Here is a 21318-nt window from a genome sequence, read left to right as displayed (position 1 = left end):
TGTTTGTCGGATGACGACAGGGGCATTGTGCTGCTGTATAGGAACCGCTCGCTCTCTCTCTCTCTCTCTCTCTCTTTGACCCAAGTGGAGCTGGGTCGGCCCTTTGTCGTGAGCCGTATCTTCCCAATTGCATGCTGGGATATCTGTGTTCCTGTTTTCAGCTTCCTTGACGTGGACTTGGCAGACGGCAGGGGCCACTGCTCGCCTGCTGCTCCGGGTCGCCACGGCTAGTTTGCTGCCGTCTGATGGCGTCTGCAATATTAACACTTTACGCACGCTGCGGTTATAGGCGTCAATAATTATATGGAGGCGGGACAGGACTGGATTTCTTGATTGTTCGGAGCAACAGAAAAGGTCCCCTGGTTATTTTATGATCGGTTTGGAGGTTGAGATGCAGCCCCACCTTCGTCTGGTCGTCCCTGTTATACAGAGGTGCCACTGGTTTTCCAGATCTCAATTGAAGGGGCCCATCATGTCTTTATTTATCACCCACATTTGAGACTGGCAATTGCCAATAGGCAGGTCTTTTTAATTGTAAACACCTGCCTATTGAAGTAAAACTATATACTGTAGCTGTAGGTAACTTTTCAACCATAAAATTATCATTCCAAACTCAGTAAAGCGGTAGATAAACGATTAATAGGATCAATGGTGCTGCCTGGGCCTGGGATCGAAGCCGCAACGTTCTTGCTGTGAGGTGACGGTGCTCGTCATAGAGTTGTTTAATAAAATAAGATGCAGGAATTCTCTTTGTACAGTATGTCCTTGCTTATTTTGAGTGGAACAGGGTAAAAGATCACATTGTTAATATGGACTACCGTGCATTTTGGAGGGAAACCAGAACCAAAACAGCTTGAGCCAGACAAGAGAGCAATTAGCTCCACCTGGTGGTACAAAGGTGTAATAACAATACGAAACGCACTCCATTCTTAGATTGCGTTAGAAACCGGACTTGGCTTATTAGAGCTCTATATGTTTTACACATTTATTTTTTTTTATGCAGCATTCAAAAATGTACTGAAGCAGCTTCACTTCAGGAATGTTCCGTGGACCTGGCTGACCAATTGTGTGCAGGCACCTACTGGGAGGTGGGGAGTTTAATGCAGGGGTCAGGTGAGGTGAACAGAAGGGAGTGGAGGGGTCACTGTTTGAAGACAGCACCCTGTGTTAAACTGCCAGATTAGAGGCCGACCTTCAGACCTTTCAGCCCCCCCCCCCCCCCCCCCCCGCCCCTCCACCCCCTTTTCATTCTTTTAAATAAAACAGTTACAAAAAAGAAAATCCAGTGACTGAAATCAGTCTTTCTGATTAGAGGCCGCCATAGAGACCAAAGAAGTTTGGATGGACCTCTGCAATTCAGTCAGGATAAATCCAACAACTGTCTGTGTTTCACAGAGCAGTTCACTTACATTTGAACTCGCCAAAGAAAATAATAATAATCACGGGCACGTATGTGACAAATATGGACAAAGAGGAAACTGTTTATTTACCAAATAAATGCTTGGTGAATAATTTTTAAAAAATGTATATCTATGTTCATAATATATCGAGTGTACATCAATATTACACTTACATTTTATTGATTGTGTATAAATATATTGTCCTACACGCATATTCCTTCGTATGGCAAATGTTTTTACGTCAATAAAAAAAAAAAAAAAATAGTCGCTAATTTTAACCGTTTATCATTGCATTCAACATCTGCATCGGCGTCCGTAGTTCAGCAAACCTCCAAGTCGGTACTGTCAGGTGCAAAGTAAATGTAGGATCCAACTTGTAACATTTACTACCATCGAGTGGTAAGAAAACATAGTTGTTGTTTTTTTTGTTTTTTGTTTTTTAAGTTTTAGTGTTGATTTTTCAAAACACACGGCGGTTTTTTTTCTCGAATGTTACTGTTACTTGAGATATGAAACAAAGATAAACATCAGCAGAAGGGGGGGGGGGGGGACTATTACTGTGTAGTTCTATACGTAGTTAGATTAATATGTTTGTCCATATCCGATGGCATCCATGACATACAAGATGCCTATTTCGAAGGTCCATTCTGGCGACAGCCAATGGCTGATTATCTTATTAAGTCAAAAATGGCTAAGCTAAACCAATGAATCTCTCCGTTGTATAATAAATGCGTTAAAAACATTTTTTTTTTAAAGGCAACATTCAGTAAGATTAAAGGACAAGGAAATAAGATAAAGGAACAAACTAGATACATCAAACAGGACAATGAAGAGACAATATAAACAAAACATTGTAGACGTAAACAGAGAATCTAGATATCCGTCTCGTCGTATACTGTCTCAGGATATACGTCCTGTTCGTTAAGGTTTGTTGGGGATGAACTTGACGGATTAACCTGGAAGCGTAATTTGAGGTACTGAGGAGCTTGATGAAGTTTAACAAAAACGAATCATACAAAAAAAAAAAAAAAAAAAATGGATACGAGCGTAAGAACCTTCGATCACAGTCAGTCGCCGTTGTGCGCGCACAGCTGACCTTTGGACTCTGACGTCACTGCTCCTTCGCCAGTAGCGGCTGGCTTGTGTTGCGTTCAATCAGCGAGTGGGTTCTGTTCTCCCCACTAGCAAACAAGTTGACGGACTGGCAGACAAAGTGCGACAAGTGCTTCGTTCTTCAAAGCCAGCGCTGAGCCGAGTTAGATGACGTAAAACGTCACGTTTGCGAGAGATGAAGCCCAGGAGACGACACGTCCTGCTGCTGTGCACGTTCGCCTGCATCGGACTGACAAATACGATGGAGCCCATCAGTACTAGCATTGCGGTTGGCGTGGCTGCTGCCCTCACCGGGTTTTTGGCGAGCTATCCGAACATCTTCTTCCTTTTCCACGAGAGCTGCCGAACCGAGTGGGTCTCTTTTAATCAGACGGGTAAGCCTGCGCGAGTGAAGTAGAACACTGAGCCACTGTCTCAAAGATTTCTTATTGAAAAGTGTTTTCTAGCCACCGTTTCAGCCAAATGTACTTGTTGACACGCTCTTAGCCGAGGAAGGCATCTCCGTGCCATATTAAGTTCAGGAATCCTGTTCGGAAATCACGTCGTAAACGTTGTTTGACGCGTTCACGCTGCCAAGCGTTTTGTTTGCCCAGCGCATGTGGTGTTCTTGAACGTAGCACAGCGCGCGTCCGAACGGACGAATGCGGAAGTCGGAACTTGTGAAGACGGCTTGCCTCGGCGCGGTACTTCCTCCATGTTTTCCGCTGTTTTGTTTTGTTTTTTAAAAAAAACCCGATAATAAACCTCAATGCTGCGAAACAAACGGCCCTGACGATGAAAACGAAACACATGTATTTGTCTTTATATGTTTTATCGACGGTCGCCGTCCTGGCAAATTCGTTCGACCCATTCACAACAACGGTTGTCGTAGGTGTCGGTGCAGGACTTGGACGGACGATTTGGAATTATTTTCAGGAAAGTTGCGGACCCAAATGGATATCTTTGAACGCGACAGGTGAGCGTCTATGTGTTTGCCAAACGTTCAGCTTTTGACCGCGGCCGGATTCCGCTGGGTGTCAAGAAACCAAGACGCGGTGCTTTGAAATCGCGGTCGAGTATCGCAAGAACACAGATGTCAAATTAGCTCGGAAAGAAACACGGCGGCGCTTCCAACCGAAACACAACCTAAACAAACGACGAAGAAAGCGTGCATTGGCTTCGATTCTATGGCTAATAAATATGGAATGCATTTGTTCTAAAGATCTGCATTCAAACGTACGCATACTGTAGTTTTATTAATATATTGTGACGTTTACTCACTATTCACACCCCTTAATACACGTTTATACGTGTCTTCTTCGTTCGCCCACAACGGATTTGCATTCCTTTCAATCTAATCACAACACCGCGGGTGGAACATTTTCCGGAAACACCTGACGCGGCCGATTGCTTGGATTTTATGTCCGGGTTAGACGTCATTCCAGACATTCCAGAGTTTCTTTTGCCATGTCAGTTGCCCCTCACGTGGTTGGCTCCTTCCTCACCGGACTTCTCCCTGTTTGAACCCCTTCAGGTCTGAAGGCCGACCTGCACAGCAAGCTGTTCGGACAGCACATCGCATCCCGCGTCATCCTGAAGGCTGTGAATGGCTTCATGAGCAATGGCAATCCAAAGAAGCCCCTGGTGCTCTCGCTGCACGGCTGGGCCGGCACGGGGAAGAACTATGCCAGTCAGCTCATTGCAAATAATATTTACAAGGAGGGAATGAACAGCAAGTTTGTGCACATTTTCACATCCGAGCTCCACTTTCCACACTCAAGTCAGTTGGAAACCTACAAGGTATGATGGGTAGAAATCCTTACTTTTTTTTTTTTTTTTTACCCTGAAATTTTTATTCTTGTCTTGTTCACATCGAACCCACTTGTCCGCAGGCTCAGCTACAGGAGTGGATCAGGGGCAACGTCACCAGCTGTCCGCAGTCCATGTTCATCTTCGACGAGATGGACAAGATGCATCCCGGCTTGATTGACAGCATAAAACCCTACCTGGACTACTATGACAAGCTGGACGGGATCTCCTACCGGAAAGCCATCTTCATTTTCCTCAGGTGATCAATTCAGTCTGACCAGGTGCAGGTGCAGGTGCAGGCAACAAAGCAAGAAGTGAAGGAGCAAAACGCAAAATGAACTTTGAATAGTAGATTCATCCAAGCTGAAATTTCTCGCTGTCACAGCGGATGACAACATAACGTGCCTCCAGAAGCTGTTAATTACGGTCCAACTTTATGTTGTGCCATTTTTATGTTCCGTGCTAGCAATGCTGGAGGCGAGAGCATCATTGAGACGGCTCTGGAGTTCTGGAAAGCCGGAAGAAATCGCGAAGAAATTGAACTCAGGCACCTGGAGACGGACCTCACGGTGTCAGTCTTCAACAACAAAAACAGTACGTATGAGCTGGCGCAAGGTTTTGAAAAGTTGTCGACGCGCATCTTCGATTGGCTGACCGTCCCTCGTTCCAGGTGGTTTGTGGCACACGACCTTGATCAACAAGAACCTGGTGGATTTCTTCGTCCCGTTCCTGCCGCTCGAGTTCAAGCACGTGGTCCAGTGCGCCATGGCCGAGATGGTGGCCAAAGGACTGGAGCCAGATCCAGATGTGGCCAATCAGGTGGCTGGTGATCTCGTCTATTTCCCGAAATCGGAGCGGTTGTTCGCCGCCAAAGGCTGCAAGACGATAGAGAGCAAGTTGAACTACTACATCGAGGATTCCCACTGGCCTTCTATGACGTGACCTCCTGTGGTGTTTATTTTTAAAACTCCGCTTTTATGCTAGAACACGGTGAGAGTCCAAGACATTTTCTTGAAGCTTTTAAAGAACCAACCCAGCCACTGTCAAAAACTCATCACAGCTTCTCATTACTGCAGTGTTATTTTTTTTTGTTGTTGTTGTTTCCTCCTTTGGAATGCCTTATTGATTTTTTGAACCCAACGAGACCTTAAAACACTGTACATAAGAATTTCTTGCTTGTAAAAGTCGGCCTTTATACCAAGTCTCACCATTTGGCAGCATCACATCAACTTTGAAACATTGAGATGGATTGGATGCAGTGTCGATCCATGAGATCTTCCCTGATGTGTTTTTTAAGTTGTTTTGTCACAACTGTAATGTCAACACTATTTTAATGTATTTTGACGCACAAATGGGAGATTACACAGTGGCTATTAAGTCTTGAAACCGCTGTTGTTCGAATGGCATCTCCATTTCTCACTGCTTTGCTCTCTTATCTCTTCAAAACAGTGTTTTTCACTGTAAGATGCAAGCAGCGCAACATGTTTGGAAAAACCTGAACCTCCAGCTGATCTTTACGTGGGGTTCACCTGTGTGACTTAATGAGGAAGATGTTCTGAACACAGACACATCTACAGACCATGTGCATATTTTTGTCAGCAATAAAAGTGGAAAAGCTTCGGAAATAATCGGTCATCAAAGAAATCTGACATTTTAACAGGCGTCTCTAGTAGTAGTCTACAATTCACTGCGTTTTTAGCAGTGCTTTTTTTTTTTCCTTTTTGACAAAAATGTTGTAAAACACATCTTCACTGACTTGTGTCCAATAATGTGAAGTTTCTGTAAGGATTTTTTGTTTTTTGAAACATTGAAATCTATAAAATGTATTTATAAAAAAAGCAAAAAACTGTCTAATTTTCAAGTGCTGTCACATGAGGTTGTTTGGTTTCCTGTTGGGGTGGGACTGGACTTTGCACGGGTGAAAAGAAATCAAACCGGATGTCACAGTTTCCATGGTGAAACATTCCGGTGGTCTCAGTTTGCACTTAATAAAACATCTTGAGACACAAACGCCAGAATACAAAGTGCTATACTATAAAGTTCTAAACATACGAGCTGTATGTTTGCTGCTTTATGGCCATAAAATGTAACAAGATAATGAAACATAAAAAAAAATAAAAAAAAAAAAATCAGTATTCTGCACTTTTAGTTTGATTTATCTTGTTTGATTTTGCAGAAATATCAAGCTTCCAAAGATTCAATACGTTTCTGATTGCCACAGTGTCAGGCATCCAACAGATTTCAGGAGAGTTTACACAAAACAAATTCAGAGTTCAGTAAATTTATTAATCTTCACTCAATTTAATCTGGTGCCCTGGTTTTACCTCAGTTTTGCAATTAGACAAAGTCTAAAACGATGTTTCCATCATTCTTGCAATAATTCTTTTCTGTTTACTTTTTGCAACATGACCATCCACAGCTCTCATTTCTGGCCTTACCAAAATAAAGGTCTGGGTTGGTGTTATCAGAGTCAACACTGATAGAAATTACAAATGTTTATCTTGAGAATTACAAAAGTGGGTAATGGCACTGCCAGCTGAGGGAGTTCCAACAAAAATCTGGAGTCGCATCAAGTTTATTCACATCACAATAAGCACAGATATCCGCCGCTGGCTTTTATTTCCTCAGGGCGCCCTTCTCTTACAAAAACGGTAGTGCTGCCACGGGCAGCACTGGTGGGCTTCCCGACGGGTCCCACGATGCCCACTGGTTGCTGATGTTCTCAGTGGTGGTGAGTGTGTTACTTCACAGTAACCAGGCACAGTCAGTATAAAAAGGTCAGAGTCTTAAACCAGCAAGACAGCGTTGATGCAGCCGTCGTTCTCCGGGTTATTCGTCACCTGAGCGTATTTACCTGGAAGGTAACAGCAGTGAATAAGTCACAACACACAGTTTTCACAGAATGCTGATTGTTTTTTTAACAACTCATCTCAATATTGAGATTGTCGCAGTTTGACGAAAGACAATTTCCCTGTCGAGCCCGGTGATTTGTTTTTTTTCCTCACCCCAGATGACTTTTCCTCCTTGTGTGACCAAACCCAGCTCGCTGACATTGACCTCCACTACTGTTCCTTTGGTGATGACGCCCAGGGAGGTGTAGAGGGGCGAGGAGGGGTTCTTCTTCACGCCGAGGATGGGGAGGCAGAAGGTGGCCTTCAGCTCTGGGTGTGTGACGTGAGCCTTTTTGAAACGCAAGCCCTACGGTGGGAACAGTGAACAAAAACAAGGTGATTAAAAATCGGTCACCTCCGTGAAAATATCGGAAAAAACTATGCGGTGATCTTACCATAGGTCTGATAAAACGCTCGTATTTGGGAGGTTTCCGGGTGAAGCCGTCGCCGACGAAGCAAACCTTGGTGACCATTCGCTTCCAGGCCTTCTTTTGTCTCTTTCCTGTTTTGATGACTTTGAGCACTTCGGTTTCTCCCTGGGCACGCACTTTGGGCAGAGGCACCTCCCATTTACCCTGCAGGGAAGAAAAATAGTTGGGTACTGAGTTTCGGACAACCTCAAACAATCACAGTATCACAATTACAGATCTTAATTGTGGTGTTTTGAAACATTTGGATACGGCCCCCAACACCTGAGCACAATCTGAGCGCTTTACAATGTACAACTTTGTTGTCTGACTACTTCATATCATAAACTACCAAATTATCTTTTGCAGAAAGACTTGAAATATTCCTGTTGTGAAAGTTAAAAGCCACTGAAGACACTTACAGCCTTCTCCTTCCTCTTCTGTTTGATCATGTTGGAGAGGACTTTAGCGCGAGACTGCCCCTCTCTGTCCAGCAGGTATGCAGGCACCGCTCCCTCCGGGGTCTTGTCGTCATTCTTCTGCTTGGTCTTCCTCTGTTCATGCATCTTGAGGCTGCAGATGGACAAGTTGGAATGTGTTGGCTTTTTCATTGAGCTTGACGGGGAGTAATTATGTGTCTTTGTACTCACGTCTTCTTCATCTGGATCTTCTCCGCGTGTCTCTGCTTGTGGTACAACTTGGCCTTCAGACCGATCAACTTCTTGGCCTTGTGCGAGCGCTCGTGAGCCTCACGGCTCTCCTTCTTCCTTTTCTTTTCATGGTGGTCAAGGCGATAGCCGTGCCGCTTGCGATGTAACTCGATGTGCTCGTTCTGGGGCTGCAGAGGGAAAATAGCAAATTATCTTTTCATTTTCAATGCATCAGGAAACTCGAATGGAGTATGTTGCTTCTGACAACTAGGTGTTTTCCAAATATTCACCCCAACAATGATAACATTTGATGCATTCTCCTCTGTACATTATATTTTTGTACGGATTGAGGACTATTGATAAGGTGACAGCTCTCCATGTATACATGTATGCATTAAGGTCTGTCTACAGTAGGAGCAGACAGGGAACACGGACTTCTACTTGATTCCTATAAATCCTGGCACTTTAAGTTATTACAGCAAATAAAAAGGAAAACCATTTTGATGCCACGAGAAAACAATTGGGAAGAAAAACTGACAATTGAAAACTAAAAACATTTGACCAAACCATACGTCACCGTGCCACATGTTGACCAAAGCTAACGTTAGCACAACAGCGAAGTACATGAATTGAAAATAAAGAGGCGATATTGGCTTAAACGCTCAATTTGTTCTTACCATGTTGTTGAAAGGTGTTTAAGTGTTGCGAGGAATCTGTGGTGACCGCAGATTGGCGGCGTGTTTCAAGAATATTCGATGTTTTGTTTTGAGGCTGGGTCCCGAAGATGTTATTTTCACCGTAGCCACGGCTTAGAGGAAATACGTCACCGTAATGTCGTGAACCTGTGCGTTTGTTAAAAATGAACGGCTTCGAAAAGGAAAAGGTTAGAACAAAAAAAGCATATCTCAAATCACACCATTTTGTTATATATGTTTGATATTTTCCCCAAATATATTTATGTATGTTTAAAATGTCTATAAATATGTCTCCGGCGGAAATAATTTGTTAACGTCCCCGGAAGTTTAAACAATAAGCGCTTGTTTCCAGGGGGTGTATTTTGGAGACGCACCTTGCCAAAGCATGACATTTGACGGAGTTGCAGCTTATGCTGTTTTCTAGGACACCCGAGACATTTTTTTGTAGGTTAAACGTAGCGTTTTCACAATGTTTTGTTTTTGTTTTTTGTTTTTTTTTTAGCAAAGCGTCGTTCCGATTTCGTGCAACATAAGCCACATCAGGAGGAACTATTTTTCTCTCTTGAAAACCCAGTGTGATGAAGGAAGCGCTTTGGGATTCAGAAAAACACCGAGTTTCTATGTCACAACCTTGGAGGCAACAAGCAGGATGATTTGTGTAAGATATTACTGACAAGCCGTTATGTCGGCCTTTAAAATATATATGTTGCGCCTCCTTTACAATAGTGTCATTCATGCTTTCAGGCAAGGTATATGTTGTCCATTGGGCTCCGGTGCAGCGGGTGCAAAGTGAGCCGCCATACCCACAGACACTACAGCTTTCTTCCAGGTCTGTTGTTCTATTGGATTCTAGATGGACTGTTTTTAAAAGAATGGCAATTTTATTTGACTCCTGTTTCCCCCTTCTTGCATAATTGAACAGTTTATCATTGAACTATTATGCCAAGGTCGTTGTTCAGATGGTCACTGAAAGATAAATCAGATGCTCATCCACAGCATCTCTAAATCACAGTTTCTCTTCCGCATTACAGATGATGTCAAATCCCTGCGCTCTGTGGTCAACCCTGATGTATCCAAGTAGGTCCCGAATTATTGTTTTTTTCCCCCCGTTCCACTGTCTCCCGGCTTCTGTGTCAATTTGTGCTCTCGCACCTGCAGAATCCGCAACATTGGTATTATGGCTCACATTGATGCCGGAAAGACAACAACCACTGAAAGGATGCTTTATTACTCCGGCTACACGAGGGCAATAGGAGGTGTGTGGGATCAGCATTGTTCAGTATTCCCTGATCTGGCTTGATCTCACCGGACTGAGTCGTTCTTCTCGCTGTCAGACGTGGACGACGGCGACACAGTCACAGATTTCATGGCCCAGGAGCGAGAGCGCGGCATCACCATCCAGTCCGCAGCGGTCACGTTTGACTGGAAGAATCACAGGATCAACCTCATCGATACCCCGGGTACGGTCGGAGTCGTTAAACCTGAGTTATTCCAAAGTGGAGAAGTGAACCCGCTCGTGTTTAACGTCACGGTTTCACTGCAGGACACGTTGATTTCACTCTGGAGGTGGAGCGGGCACTCCGCGTCCTCGACGGGGCCGTCGCAGTGTTTGATGCCTCCGCTGGCGTCGAGGTCGGCGACCACCCCTTTGCTTTCCACATCCCATTTTGCACATTTTGCTTATTTTGTCGTCGCGCGCACTTCAACCTCACCCGCTTCTCCTGCTGTCCAAACGCCGACAGGCTCAGACTCTGACGGTGTGGAGGCAAGCGGAGAAGCACCACGTCCCTTGTGTGTGTTTCCTGAACAAGATGGATAAGCCTGCGGCAAAGTGAGTTCCATTCACACACACACACACACACACACATGCTCTTTGTTTTTCATCCTTTTTATTTTTAAACTGGATGCTTGTTTGTGTTTACTTTGTAGCCTTGGCTACTCCATTGACAGCATAAAACAGAAGCTGAAAGTAAACCCCGTCCTGCTGCAGGTGGGTAACAGTGTTGCAATCTTAAGTTGAGAACTTTGTGGCAGAATCCACAACATGTAGTTGTTTTTTTCGTAACCTGCTTGCTTACTTTTAATTTATTTTAGCTATTTTATTTTCGGTTGTTTTCCATCTGTGTAACACAGTTAAATAAAAAACTTTTATTTTGTAAACTAACAGATCTGCGAAAGGACAACATAGTTTGCATAGTCAGCTAAAACCTGATTCCGCTCGATCTCGATTCAAATTTTCATTTGTGACACGTGTGCGAATCACTGTGTTCCGCAGATTCCTGTCGGCAGTGGCAAGAACTTTTTGGGCGTGGTGGACTTGATAACCAATCAGAAGCTGCTGTGGAAAGCCAGAACTCCGGGTGACGACGGACGGACGTTTGACAGCAAACCTCTGGGCCAGTCGGATGAGCCCGAGCTCCTGCAGTTGGTGCTGGAGGCCAGAGCCGCTTTGATCGAACAGGTTCCTGACGCAGCGCCACACTTCTTCTTCTGCTTCTCCTCCTCCTTTGGCCTTTTTTCCCTTCAGCCAATCATTTGTCTCCTCATCATTTCCCTTTCCTGCTCCCGATCGCAGGTGGCTGACCTGGATGATGAATTTGCTGAACTGCTGCTGACTGAATACAGCGACAATTCTGACGCCATCCCCTCTAGCAAAGCAAGCATTAAATGATACCATTTAAATTCAATCTATGGGGCCTGTACAGTTTGATAATGGTTGACGTGTCCTCAGATACAGGAGGCCGTACGGCGGATCACTCTGGCCCGTAAAGGGGTGCCAGTCCTGTGTGGGAGCTCCTTGAGGAACAAGGGGGTCCAGCCTCTTTTGGACGCCATCACCGCCTACCTGCCTGCTCCCAGCGAGCGGCACCATGACCTGGTGTGAGTGAGTTCCTCCGTGGTTGCTGTATTTTCAGTCACGTTTTGAGTCTTTTTGTGCAAGCGTGGCTTTAAAGCCCATCCTAGCAGCCTGTCGTCAGGCTTCATTTCAGCTTGAATTTAACTTTAGTGCTCGTAAAAAAGCTTTGTGCTCCCCAGCATGGCCGAGAAAGTGTCAGTTATTGAATAATTTCAGGAGCAGTGAGAGGAAATTTGAAAACCCTCCAATGTCAAATGTGATTTCCGACATTCATATCCAGCTGAGTTACCTTCTTGAGGCGACTGTGCTAACCTGCGCGCCACCCAGAACAAATTCATTTCCCGTCCGTCTCCCTGCAGCCGCTGGTACAAGGACGACTTGTGTGCGCTGGCCTTCAAGGTTCTCCACGACAAGCAGCGCGGCCCCCTGGTGTTCCTCAGGATCTACTCCGGCACCCTGAAACCGCAGACGGCCGTGCACAACATCAACCGGAACAGCACGTACGCTGTCCTGTCGCGAGGATGCACGGGACCTCGTCTGACCTTACGACCCGCAGGTGAAGAAAATAATTTCTTTGTTTGTTTTTTTTTCCCTGTGCAGCGAGAGGATGAGCAGGCTGCTCGTGCCGTTTGCCGACCAGCATGTGGAAATCCCCTCGATGACGGCGGGGAACATCGCCTTGACTGTCGGACTCAAGCAGGTGGAGAACTTGAGAGAACACAGCGGCCGCCTCGCTGTATCGCACGACGTCCGCTTCCTGGTTAAACAGGTTTTCCTCTCTCTGTCGGGAAGACGGTCACGGGGGACACGATCGTGTCATCCAAGGCTTCGGCGGCTGCCGCCGTGCGGCGGGCTCACGCAGAAGGATCGAAACGCGGGGATCCGGCCAGCGTGGTGCTTTCAGGCGTCGAAGTCCCCGATCCCGTCTTCTTCTGCACCATAGAACCGCCCACCATGGCCAAGCAGGCTGGTCAGTGACGCCGGGGGGGTGATAGCTTCCCGCCTCCTGTTCCTGCAAAACTAGCATTCACTTGATAATTGTTTTTATGAAAGATCTCGAGAACGCGCTCAACTGCCTCCAGCGAGAGGACCCCAGCCTCAAAGTCCGGGTCGACCCCGACTCGGGCCAGGTAGGAGCTTCCGACGGGAGGGGATGGGACTTTGTTTGTTGACGCGCCTCCACACAATCTGTCGTGTGTGTGTGTGTGTCCCCTCCCCCCCCACCCAGACAATCCTGTGCGGGATGGGAGAGCTGCACATCGAGATCGTGCACGATCGGATCCGACGGGAGTACGGCATCGAGACGTACCTGGGCCCGCTGCAGGTGGCCTACAGGGAGAGCATCCTCCGCGAGGCCTCGGCCACAGGTGCGGCCTCCCGCCAGGCGTCGTGCACGTTACTTGTTTATTCGTTCATCAAGATTTCGCCTCAACTCGTCTCCTCGCCGCGACGCAGACACCTTGGACCGCACCATCGGGGACAGACGCCACCAGGTCACAGCGCAGCTCTGCGTCCAGCCTGCGGACATCTTCTCAGCGGGGGGGTCCTGCCACGTGGCTTTCACAGAGGAGTTGGAGAGGCAGCTGTCGGCAGAGGCCAAGGAGGCGGTGGAGAACGGAGCGCGCAGCTCGTACCTCCAAGGTACCATCAGAGATAAAGAAAAAGACTGTACAGACCTCAGACCAGTGAATACATTCACTTCCTGACTTCCCCCTCAGGTCCGTTGCTTGGGTACCCTCTCCTGGGAGTGTCTTCACTGATCCAGAGGGTTACGGTGGAGGCTGGAACCTCTCCGGCTATGGTGTCTGCCTGCGTGTCCCGCTGCATGCTCAAGGTAAACCCTGTTGGCGTCCTACTTTATACCCATGTTTAGATCTTTATTTTCCACCTTTAACTTTCCGTATTTAGCTCGCATTTTACGGCCTCTAGCAAAACCTTCACTTTAGCTTCCTGCTAAAAATGAGCGTTTGCTGAACCTTCCACTTTTAAAAAAGTGTATACCACCCCTTGTGATGTCACAAGGGGCCGATGTGGCAGAAATATAGGGTGGACAATTTTTCTTTGACCAGTTAAAGAAAAATATTTTTAGAAATATTAAAGTAAAATAAATTAAAGCTATTTTTATTATTTTTTTTTTTACACAACACAGACCCTTTAAAATTGTAAATTCAAGTTTGCCTGTTGTTGAACCGTCTCTCTCCTGTCCTGCAAAACAGGCCCTGAAACTAGCGGGAGGCCAAGTCCTGGAACCACTGATGTCCCTGGAGGTGACCATCGGGGAGGAGCACCTCGGCTCCGTGTTGGGGGACTTGTCTCAAAGGCGCGGAACCGTCAGAGACATCCAGAGTCGCCACGACGATAAGGTGCTGCTGGCAAGCGTGCCGCTGGCGGAGATGATGGTGAGACGAGCTGCGCGTTCAAAGAAGTGAATTTGAGTTTCAATGGGTCGCTGACAATTGTTCTTTTTTTTTTTTTTTTAAATCCCGCAAAGGGTTATTCCACCATCCTGAGAACGCTCACGTCGGGCAACGCAACCTTCTCCCTGGAGCTGGACACCTACGAGGCCATGAACCCCCAGGACCAGAACCTCCTCCTGAAAAGACTGTCCGGTCTGCTTTGATCCGGCCTGAACTGTCACTCACCTCACAAACCGGGGCCAAATAATCGGAGACATTGGACACGCAAGGACTTCTTGTAAAGACATCAGCATTTATTTATCTATTTATTCACAATCAAGAATACAAATGATTAAAAAAAAACAACAATAGAATCAAGAATGCATTCGCTTTTGATGCGCAGTGTTCTGTTCGTTTAGCAGATGGATGATTTGTCATAGCGTTGCTGCAGTGATGCTTTAACATAGGCGGAGCAGAACTTGGATATCTTGTAGTTTTTTTCCCCGCCCTTTCCCTTTTTCTTTTTTTTTTTGCATTCATTTCAGCTTCTGCTTGCAGCCTCCGAGTTGCACTCAGATGCCCCTGTATTCACGTGGGCAGGAGCTGACAAAGAGTGGCTCGGCTGCGATCCCGCGCCTTGGAAAGAAGAAGAAAGAAAAAAGAAAAAGTAAATAATTGATGCTGATAAATGATTATTCCGATACAAATAAAGCGGAGACACTCACTCCACCATGCGACAGCGGTGGGCCGACAGTCTGTTGTAGGCGTCGCCCAGGTTTGTCACGTCCTTGGCGCTCCAGAGCCGCTCGGCCACGGCGCTAGCGCGAGGCCTGCGGGCGAGAGGGGTTGGCCTAACGTGAGCGGGACTTTCGACCGGGTCAGTGAGAATTTTCGTGCAGGGACGAACGAGTCCGTTACCAGAGCCTCGGCGTCAGGTTGGTGCCGTCCACGTACTCCCCCCAGAGGCAGGCCTCTCCACCAATCACCAGCTTCTTCTGTTCCGCAGTCCCTGTTTGGCGAGGTCACAACAGTCAAAGTCAGATCTCTGCCCAATCTAGAAAAGCCATTGAACTTGATGACACATAAACAGCTGATTTCATTGCAGTGATTGACTAAGTTGTTTTTTTTTGTTTTTTGTTTTTTTTCCTCCATTTTGCTCAACAGGCGTATTTGCACAGAAGTGACCGAGTTGCGTTCGGGAGACCGAGGCGGGACAGGCCGCATGCTGTTTTTACGTTAGCGCGCTAATGCTACCAAAGAAGCCGTGCAGCGTGGTTAGCGAGGGTGGCGGCGGCGGCGGTGGTGGTGGGGGAGGGGACACACCGGTGAAATCCTGTGGGTCAGCCTTGTAATGGACATGCCAGTCCTGGCCGTAGGAGATACGGTTCAGGTACCAGGGAGTGGACAGCAGGGTCTTGTACCCTGCTGACGTAACATTTGCCATCTCACTCTGGTACTGCTGCTGGTTTCCTTTCCAAACGTGGATAATTGTGTCTGCTTTCAGCTACACGGCACGCATGGATATAACACACACACACACACACACACACACACACACACACACACACACACACACACACACACACACACACACACACACACACACACACACACACACACACACACACACACACACACACACACACACACACACACACACACGGCAAGATTGGGGACAAAGGAAAGGAAATAGAAGACAGAGATAAAGAGAGTTTAGAAGCCCCATGATGAAAAACAGAGAAAAAATAATAATTATAACTTGCCCATTTTGAGGTTTCTAGGTGTATGATTTTTTTTTTCAAAATTCTTCAATTCCCCCCCCCCCAAAAAATATACAAAGATGTTAAACCACCAATCACGGGGCCACATTCCTTCACTCGTACCCAACGTCACGTCTGTGCGGATTATCAAACATAAGCCTGTTGAACAAAAGTCCAGAGTACTTTTTGCAAACTCGGTTAGTGTTAGCCGGGCCATAATCATCAGATTGAATCAAGTTGCGTGACGCCCGTCAAGGTGCTTGTCGAGAAGGGAAACTGACCGTCGAAGTTGAGCGGCTCAACCTTGTAGTACTTCTGCCAGTCCTGTCCGGTGCTAATGTAATCTAGGTACCAGGGGGCGGAGAGGATGGTGGTGTAGCCCTTCGCCGTCACCCTGCTCATCTCGTCAACATAGTTGCCGCCCATCCACACATGCACTACAGTGTCTGGCTTTAGCTGGAACAGTGACAGGACTCTTCAGGACATGCCGTAGCCACGGATCGCACCTCAACCTGTCGGACCTGTCTGACTAAACCTTCCCCCCGGGCCTAATGCCTAAAGTGTCAATGATTGATGGCTTTGCTAGATTGAAATGGGAATCTTGCAGGCCGCATTATCACTAAGGTCCTTCTAAGCCAGTTACCCATTTGTCATAATACTCAGATTACTCTACAAACAAGTCAGAAATAAGTCATTGCTGGCTATTGGCTACAATAACACATTCCATTTAAACCACATACTGTAAATGTGCATTCATGGCAAAGGCGACTCAAAAGATAACGTAAGGTGCTGGTAGATTTGCTATGCATTTTTAAAACTTCTTGTGAAAAAGCTACACATACACTTGCAGCAAAATTGAAAATGAGTACTCAGTTTTAAACGTTGACTCTTAACTCACCTTTACACCGTTGTCAAAGACCTCCTGCCAGATTATGTAGCCTTTATTGGTGCCGCCGACAATGTCCAACAGTCTGTAGCACACAAAGGGGAGATTAGCAAATGGCCTAGTTCTAGTATGACAGGAACCCAAGCTCTACTGCTCAACCTGCAACACACTTTTGGATATAGAAGGATTCCAGCTTGCTGTAGTCTTTTCCAAAGCTGTGCTGCTCCATGAACCTCTGAATGTCTGGATTGGTCCTCCTGCAGGAAAACGTGCGTTTAAAAAAAAAAAAAAAAAAAACGAAACAAACAAACTTGCAGTATATGTATTAAAGAAAAGTAGTTGGCCCTGATATCGTCCTACCAGCAGGTGAAGTCCACCTCATCGCCACCCAGGTGGACGTAGGCGTCGGGGAACACGGTGCTGACCTCCTTGAAGAACGCTTTCATGAAGTCATATGTGGTGTTCAGAATGGGGTTCACGGGTCCAAAGCTGCCGGAGGGGGTGGACCCCGAGTAACAAGGTGTGAGCAGATCCTTCTGGCCTGAGAAGAAGAATGGACAACTTGGAAATGCCCACACTCTGAATGGTTGGCAGAGGATCCAAGAACACAGAGTTGGGAAAACTCACCCTTGCCCCAAGACTGCGTGTGTCCCGGAGTGTCAAACTCGGGGATGACACGGATTCCTCGGAGACGGGCAAACTCAATCACCATCTTTACGTCGGCAGGCGTGTACACGTGTGTGTAAGGGTGGTAAGCTCCCTGCGAACAAGATGATGACAGCTAGTGTCAAATTGCAGGATCTTTGTGCCACGCCTCTGGTTCAGCTGCAATTTAACGGCCTCGCGTGTAAACTTTAGCCGCCTCTGATGGCAACATCGTCAACCAGCGTCACAGACCTGCTGGCTCAGCTGTGGAAAGGTCCGGCTCAGGTAGGGGAAGGACGGATCATCCACAATGTGCCAGTGAAAAACGTTAATCTTGTTCATGGCCATGGTTTCCTGCGTGAACACACACACACGACAATGATATGAATAAAAATGACAACATGAAATGAATAGAACATAAAAAAAAAAAGAGAGAAACAAAAGCCCCAACTCACCAGATTAGCCAGGAGGACTTGAACGGGCAAGAAATGGCGAGAGCTGTCCAGCAGGATGCCTCTGTATGCAAATCTGGGGAAGTCGCTGATGACGGTCGCGTTGATGGTTTTCTGTAAACAGACGAGCGCACGCGTTGCCAACAACACGTACACACCGTTTTGCATGAGGTGGAAAAGCCAATTTGTGTCTTACCGCTCCGTGTTCATCTTCGTACACCAGCTGGCTGAAGGTTTCCAGACCTAAGAACAAAATAAAAACAGACAGGCATTCATGGGCACATTAATTACTATTATATGCTTTAAATAAAGAAGTGCTGATGAACAAATGGGGTGGGTGGATTAAAAAAAAAAAAAAAAAAAAAAAAGAGTCTTACCATGCAGGGCTCCCCAGACCTTTGGCGCTTTGAGGATTGCCGACGACCTGTTGACGGAGAGCTCATCTGTGGAAGCAAACAGTAGCGCATTTAAAATTGCAAAAGTGTTTGAAGCCCGTAAAAAACATAATAACAAAAAATAAAATGATTACACTAAGGTTTGTCAACAAATTTCTGGGTGCAAGTGTGTGTCAAGTCCACTCATTAAAACTCTCAATTGTGATCAAAGTTTTCTGGTCCAGAGAGGTGAAAGCAAATATACAGAAGCAGACATAAGTGTCCAGCATTTGCTTAAAAAAAAAAAAAAAAAAAAAAAAAAAGCACTTTGAGCTGAAATTGTTTTCATATTTTGGTTTCCTGACAAAACATGGAGAGAGGGTTCACCGAACGTGCACGCCTCCAAAATCAACGAGGAAGCAGGAAGTGCTTCTGTGATTTAAACCCCGCCCCCCCCTACAACGACAACATACTCAAAGTGAGCTGACGGTGAACACACTTTGGCAGAGTTTCTTGGCCATCCAGCAATGAACGCTGATTGGGAGGGACTGCGCTTCCTCATCACATTCTCTTACTGTATTGATGGCTGTGTTTACAGTATCTGCTGCTTGCAGACCACTTTACTTCTGCTTTCTTTGGAACTATTCAAGTGTCATCTGCAGCGAGACTCAAGATCCTTTCGCTCAACTCGCGCTAATATGATATAATATAAATATAACTTGTGTGTTGAATATAATACAAATCTTTTTTTTTGTATTCACACCGACTTGATCCCTGTACAAAGATGTGTATTTTTAAAAACAACAACAAAAAAAAAAAAAAGAAGAAAAAAAAAAGAAAGAATATATACTGGAAAAGCAAGTGCAGACAAGTTTTTCAAGTTGAGCCACCGCAGACAACGCCACACCGGAATTAAGAATAAGTAAGGGCGACAAGTCAGGTGACAAATCAAGAAGACTCACATGACTCGTCGGAGTTGACGCTGGGATAGGCGTCACATTCGGAGTCGGTGGACGTGATGACCACCTGCAGCTCTGTCAGCTCCGGGGGGGCGGCACGCCTGCTTTTGTACAGTCCCTGCCTTTTAGGGCTGCCAAAGATGTATTCGTAGTAGCTGCAGAGGTGAACAGAGGGGGGGGGGGGGACAGAAAGTGCGAGGCAGGAAACGCCATGTTTAAAACAACAAAAAAAACAACAATAACAACAACGATTAAAAAAAAAGGGGGGGAGGGGGGAAAATCGTCTCACCGCCTGTAGGCGTTCTGCAGGAGCGCGCAGCTCGCGCCGACGGTGGACTCTTTGCCGTCAACGATTCGAAAGCTGAGGCCTGTCAGCTTGAGCGCATCCCGCGAGAGCTGCACTTTCTGCGGCAGAGGCCAGAGTGAGCCGAAGCGGGAGGGCTGCACGAGGAGCTCCGGCTCGTCGTCCTCGTCGTTGTCGTGGTGCTGCCGGCCCCAGCAGAAGCCCAGGACCGCCAGCAGCAGCAGCAGCAGCAGCAGGGGAGGCGCGGCGAGCTTCATGCTTGTGAGCGCGGCACGGTAAGGAACGCGAGAGTACCGAGACGGGGCGAACGGCGATTATTTGAAGGGAGAGGAGCGGGGAGGCGGGACTACAGTGGCGGAAGATCATTAACATATATATATATGGTTGTTTTTTTTTTAAAGGGGTAATCCACCCGGGGTTAGGCCTTTGTGATTGGGAACGGTTGTGACGCCAGACAAGTTGTATGGCTCCTCCTTACCTGTCGCCTGTTGCTAGTAGTTGCAGTACAGGTAGCTAGCAGTGCACGTGTTCGTACTCAGCGTCGGCCCTGACTGGTGCAATTAAAAAAATAAAAAAATAAATAAATAAATAAAATAAAAACGCTTAAATTACCCACCCACGCTTTCACGAAACCAAACACGTTAACGGTAAGTATTGGTGTGTAATTGGTGCATTAATGGAAATAGATTTAACGTTATCGATATGTACAATTTTACATTCACTCAAAGAAGCTAATACAAAAACAAACGGGCAAACAAAATTAAGTACACACAGGGTATTAACAGGGTTGTTGTGCTAATATTAACAACATAATGTCACACTGTGGTGAGGTTTTGTCTCGTCTTGGGGTTTTGTCTCGTCATTTCCTGTTTTATTTTGACAGCCTAACTCGGCTTCCTCTCGTTTCAGCTCACGCCCCCCTCCTCATGTCATATCATATCACGTGACATCTGTTTGTCTGAACCAATTAACCATTGTTTTGTTTTGGGTTTTTTTTCCCACTTGTGACTTGTTACTCAGTGTGTTTAAAAAGTCATTTGTCTTGTGCAAGAGTGTCTTTGTTTGTCACGTGTAGCCCTGTACCCACACAGCCACAGCTTAAACTTTACACTGTAAGCCAGTTGTTCCTCGAGATCGAGTGATTTTTTTTTGTTCCTCGAGATCGAGTGATTTTTTTTTTTTGTTAACGATAAATTTTGTTATTAGAAGATAGATATTGTCCGTTGATTTATATTCTGAGTTCCTTCCTCTTCTGTAGAGGAGATTATTATTTGTAGTTTAAGCCTTTGGCTTTCCTCCTTGTGAGTGATTTTCATTTTCTAACTTGTTAGACTAGACTTGCTTCTGGTTTTATATGCTTTGGTCCCTTTTTCCCTCCTGGCGAGTGATTCTGATTTTGTGAGCTTCTTAGACTAGGTTTTGTTTTGATTAAATGGACTTCAGTCCTTTGGGCTCCTCGGGAGCGATTTTCTGTTCTCTTCATTTTCTCTCCCAGATAGCTTAGAAATCATAGGAGTTTCATAGCCTAATTGTTTGATCACCCTGATCTGAGTTTCAGTTGCGAGTGTGATAAATTTACTTTTGACCTCAATCCTCTGCGTCTGAGTCCTGCCCCTCGTCCCGGCCTGACACATCATTCAATATGAGTGGGATGGGTCTTTAATCATTTGCTGCTGCCGGGTCGAGCTGGAAGGACCGAATGTGATTCAAAGAAGGGCTCACACATTTTGTCAAATTTTGA

General features: G+C 46.1%; 4 protein-coding genes across 6 annotated transcripts; 2 read left to right on the top strand and 2 right to left on the bottom strand.

Annotated features, from left to right (window-relative positions):
• The first annotated feature begins 2688 nt into the window (after positions 1-2688).
• tor1 (torsin family 1) lies at positions 2689-5526 on the top strand. Of its 2 annotated transcripts, none has more exons than XM_076016237.1 (5): positions 2689-2887; positions 4027-4292; positions 4385-4560; positions 4768-4895; positions 4972-5526. In XM_076016237.1, exons 1-5 carry the CDS (start codon positions 2689-2691, stop codon positions 5241-5243), a joined length of 1041 nt encoding a protein of 346 aa, XP_075872352.1. In that variant the 3' UTR covers positions 5244-5526. The 2 variants fall into 2 exon arrangements, with proteins under 2 accessions (XP_075872352.1, XP_075872353.1); XM_076016238.1 differs by lacking the exon at positions 2689-2887 and adding an exon at positions 3288-3468.
• A 1040-nt stretch (positions 5527-6566) lies between these two features.
• Positions 6567-9086, bottom strand: nsa2 (NSA2 ribosome biogenesis homolog (S. cerevisiae)). Its single transcript, XM_076016239.1, has 6 exons — positions 8927-9086; positions 8250-8437; positions 8022-8172; positions 7588-7767; positions 7307-7499; positions 6567-7155 (listed from the first exon to the last, which is right to left on the bottom strand). Exons 1-6 carry the CDS (start codon positions 8927-8929, stop codon positions 7088-7090), a joined length of 783 nt encoding a protein of 260 aa, XP_075872354.1. The 5' UTR covers positions 8930-9086; the 3' UTR covers positions 6567-7087.
• A 227-nt stretch (positions 9087-9313) lies between these two features.
• On the top strand, positions 9314-15301 carry gfm2 (GTP dependent ribosome recycling factor mitochondrial 2). The gene is made up of 20 exons (XM_076016269.1): positions 9314-9602; positions 9689-9773; positions 9976-10021; positions 10103-10200; positions 10279-10404; positions 10488-10576; positions 10687-10775; positions 10874-10934; positions 11220-11405; positions 11520-11600; positions 11676-11824; positions 12161-12301; positions 12402-12501; positions 12594-12771; positions 12855-12931; positions 13030-13168; positions 13257-13442; positions 13520-13635; positions 14018-14200; positions 14293-15301. Exons 1-20 carry the CDS (start codon positions 9594-9596, stop codon positions 14419-14421), a joined length of 2268 nt encoding a protein of 755 aa, XP_075872384.1. The 5' UTR covers positions 9314-9593; the 3' UTR covers positions 14422-15301.
• Positions 14710-19849, bottom strand: hexb (hexosaminidase B (beta polypeptide)). 2 transcript variants are annotated; one of them, XM_076016272.1, is made up of 14 exons: positions 19563-19849; positions 19277-19428; positions 18318-18383; positions 18137-18183; positions 17944-18054; positions 17741-17842; positions 17471-17603; positions 17204-17384; positions 17014-17100; positions 16856-16928; positions 16239-16413; positions 15116-15206; positions 14923-15027; positions 14710-14833 (listed from the first exon to the last, which is right to left on the bottom strand). In XM_076016272.1, the coding sequence occupies exons 1-14, from the start codon at positions 19832-19834 to the stop codon at positions 14770-14772; spliced, it is 1659 nt and encodes a 552-aa protein (XP_075872387.1). In that variant the 5' UTR covers positions 19835-19849; the 3' UTR covers positions 14710-14769. The 2 variants fall into 2 exon arrangements, with proteins under 2 accessions (XP_075872387.1, XP_075872385.1); XM_076016270.1 differs by lacking the exon at positions 16239-16413 and adding an exon at positions 15521-15701.
• Positions 19850-21318: the final 1469 nt, after the last annotated feature.

Source organism: Nelusetta ayraudi, unplaced genomic scaffold, assembly GCF_046127955.1.
Source record: "Nelusetta ayraudi isolate G7.1 ecotype Tasmania unplaced genomic scaffold, CSIRO-AGI_Nayr_v1 ptg000221l, whole genome shotgun sequence".
NCBI lineage: Eukaryota > Metazoa > Chordata > Actinopteri > Tetraodontiformes > Monacanthidae > Nelusetta > Nelusetta ayraudi.
The sequence above is the reverse complement of the archived record's forward strand: the minus strand, read 5'-3'. Positions and strand labels throughout refer to the sequence as shown.

What these genes read in the sequence shown, in the direction of transcription:
- tor1 (XM_076016237.1), top strand. Translation starts at nt 2,689, where the DNA reads ATGAAGCCCAGGAGACGACACGTCCTGCTGCTGTGCACGTTCGCCTGC. An exon ending in GTCAGTTGGAAACCTACAAG is followed by an intron (nt 4,293 to 4,384) that starts GTATGATGGGTA and finishes ACTTGTCCGCAG; the next exon opens with GCTCAGCTACAGGAGTGGAT. An exon ending in GCCATCTTCATTTTCCTCAG is followed by an intron (nt 4,561 to 4,767) that starts GTGATCAATTCA and finishes GTTCCGTGCTAG; the next exon opens with CAATGCTGGAGGCGAGAGCA.
- nsa2 (XM_076016239.1), bottom strand. An exon ending in AAGATCCAGATGAAGAAGAC is followed by an intron (nt 8,173 to 8,249) that starts GTGAGTACAAAG and finishes GTCCATCTGCAG; the next exon opens with CCTCAAGATGCATGAACAGA. An exon ending in AGCGTTTTATCAGACCTATG is followed by an intron (nt 7,500 to 7,587) that starts GTAAGATCACCG and finishes TTCCCACCGTAG; the next exon opens with GGCTTGCGTTTCAAAAAGGC.
- gfm2 (XM_076016269.1), top strand. An exon ending in TAAACCCCGTCCTGCTGCAG is followed by an intron (nt 10,935 to 11,219) that starts GTGGGTAACAGT and finishes TGTGTTCCGCAG; the next exon opens with ATTCCTGTCGGCAGTGGCAA. An exon ending in GAGCGGCACCATGACCTGGT is followed by an intron (nt 11,825 to 12,160) that starts GTGAGTGAGTTC and finishes GTCTCCCTGCAG; the next exon opens with CCGCTGGTACAAGGACGACT.
- hexb (XM_076016270.1), bottom strand. Translation starts at nt 19,834, where the DNA reads ATGAAGCTCGCCGCGCCTCCCCTGCTGCTGCTGCTGCTGCTGCTGGCG. An exon ending in TTCCACAGCTGAGCCAGCAG is followed by an intron (nt 17,604 to 17,740) that starts GTCTGTGACGCT and finishes TCTTGTTCGCAG; the next exon opens with GGAGCTTACCACCCTTACAC. An exon ending in CACGCAGTCTTGGGGCAAGG is followed by an intron (nt 17,385 to 17,470) that starts GTGAGTTTTCCC and finishes TCTTCTTCTCAG; the next exon opens with GCCAGAAGGATCTGCTCACA.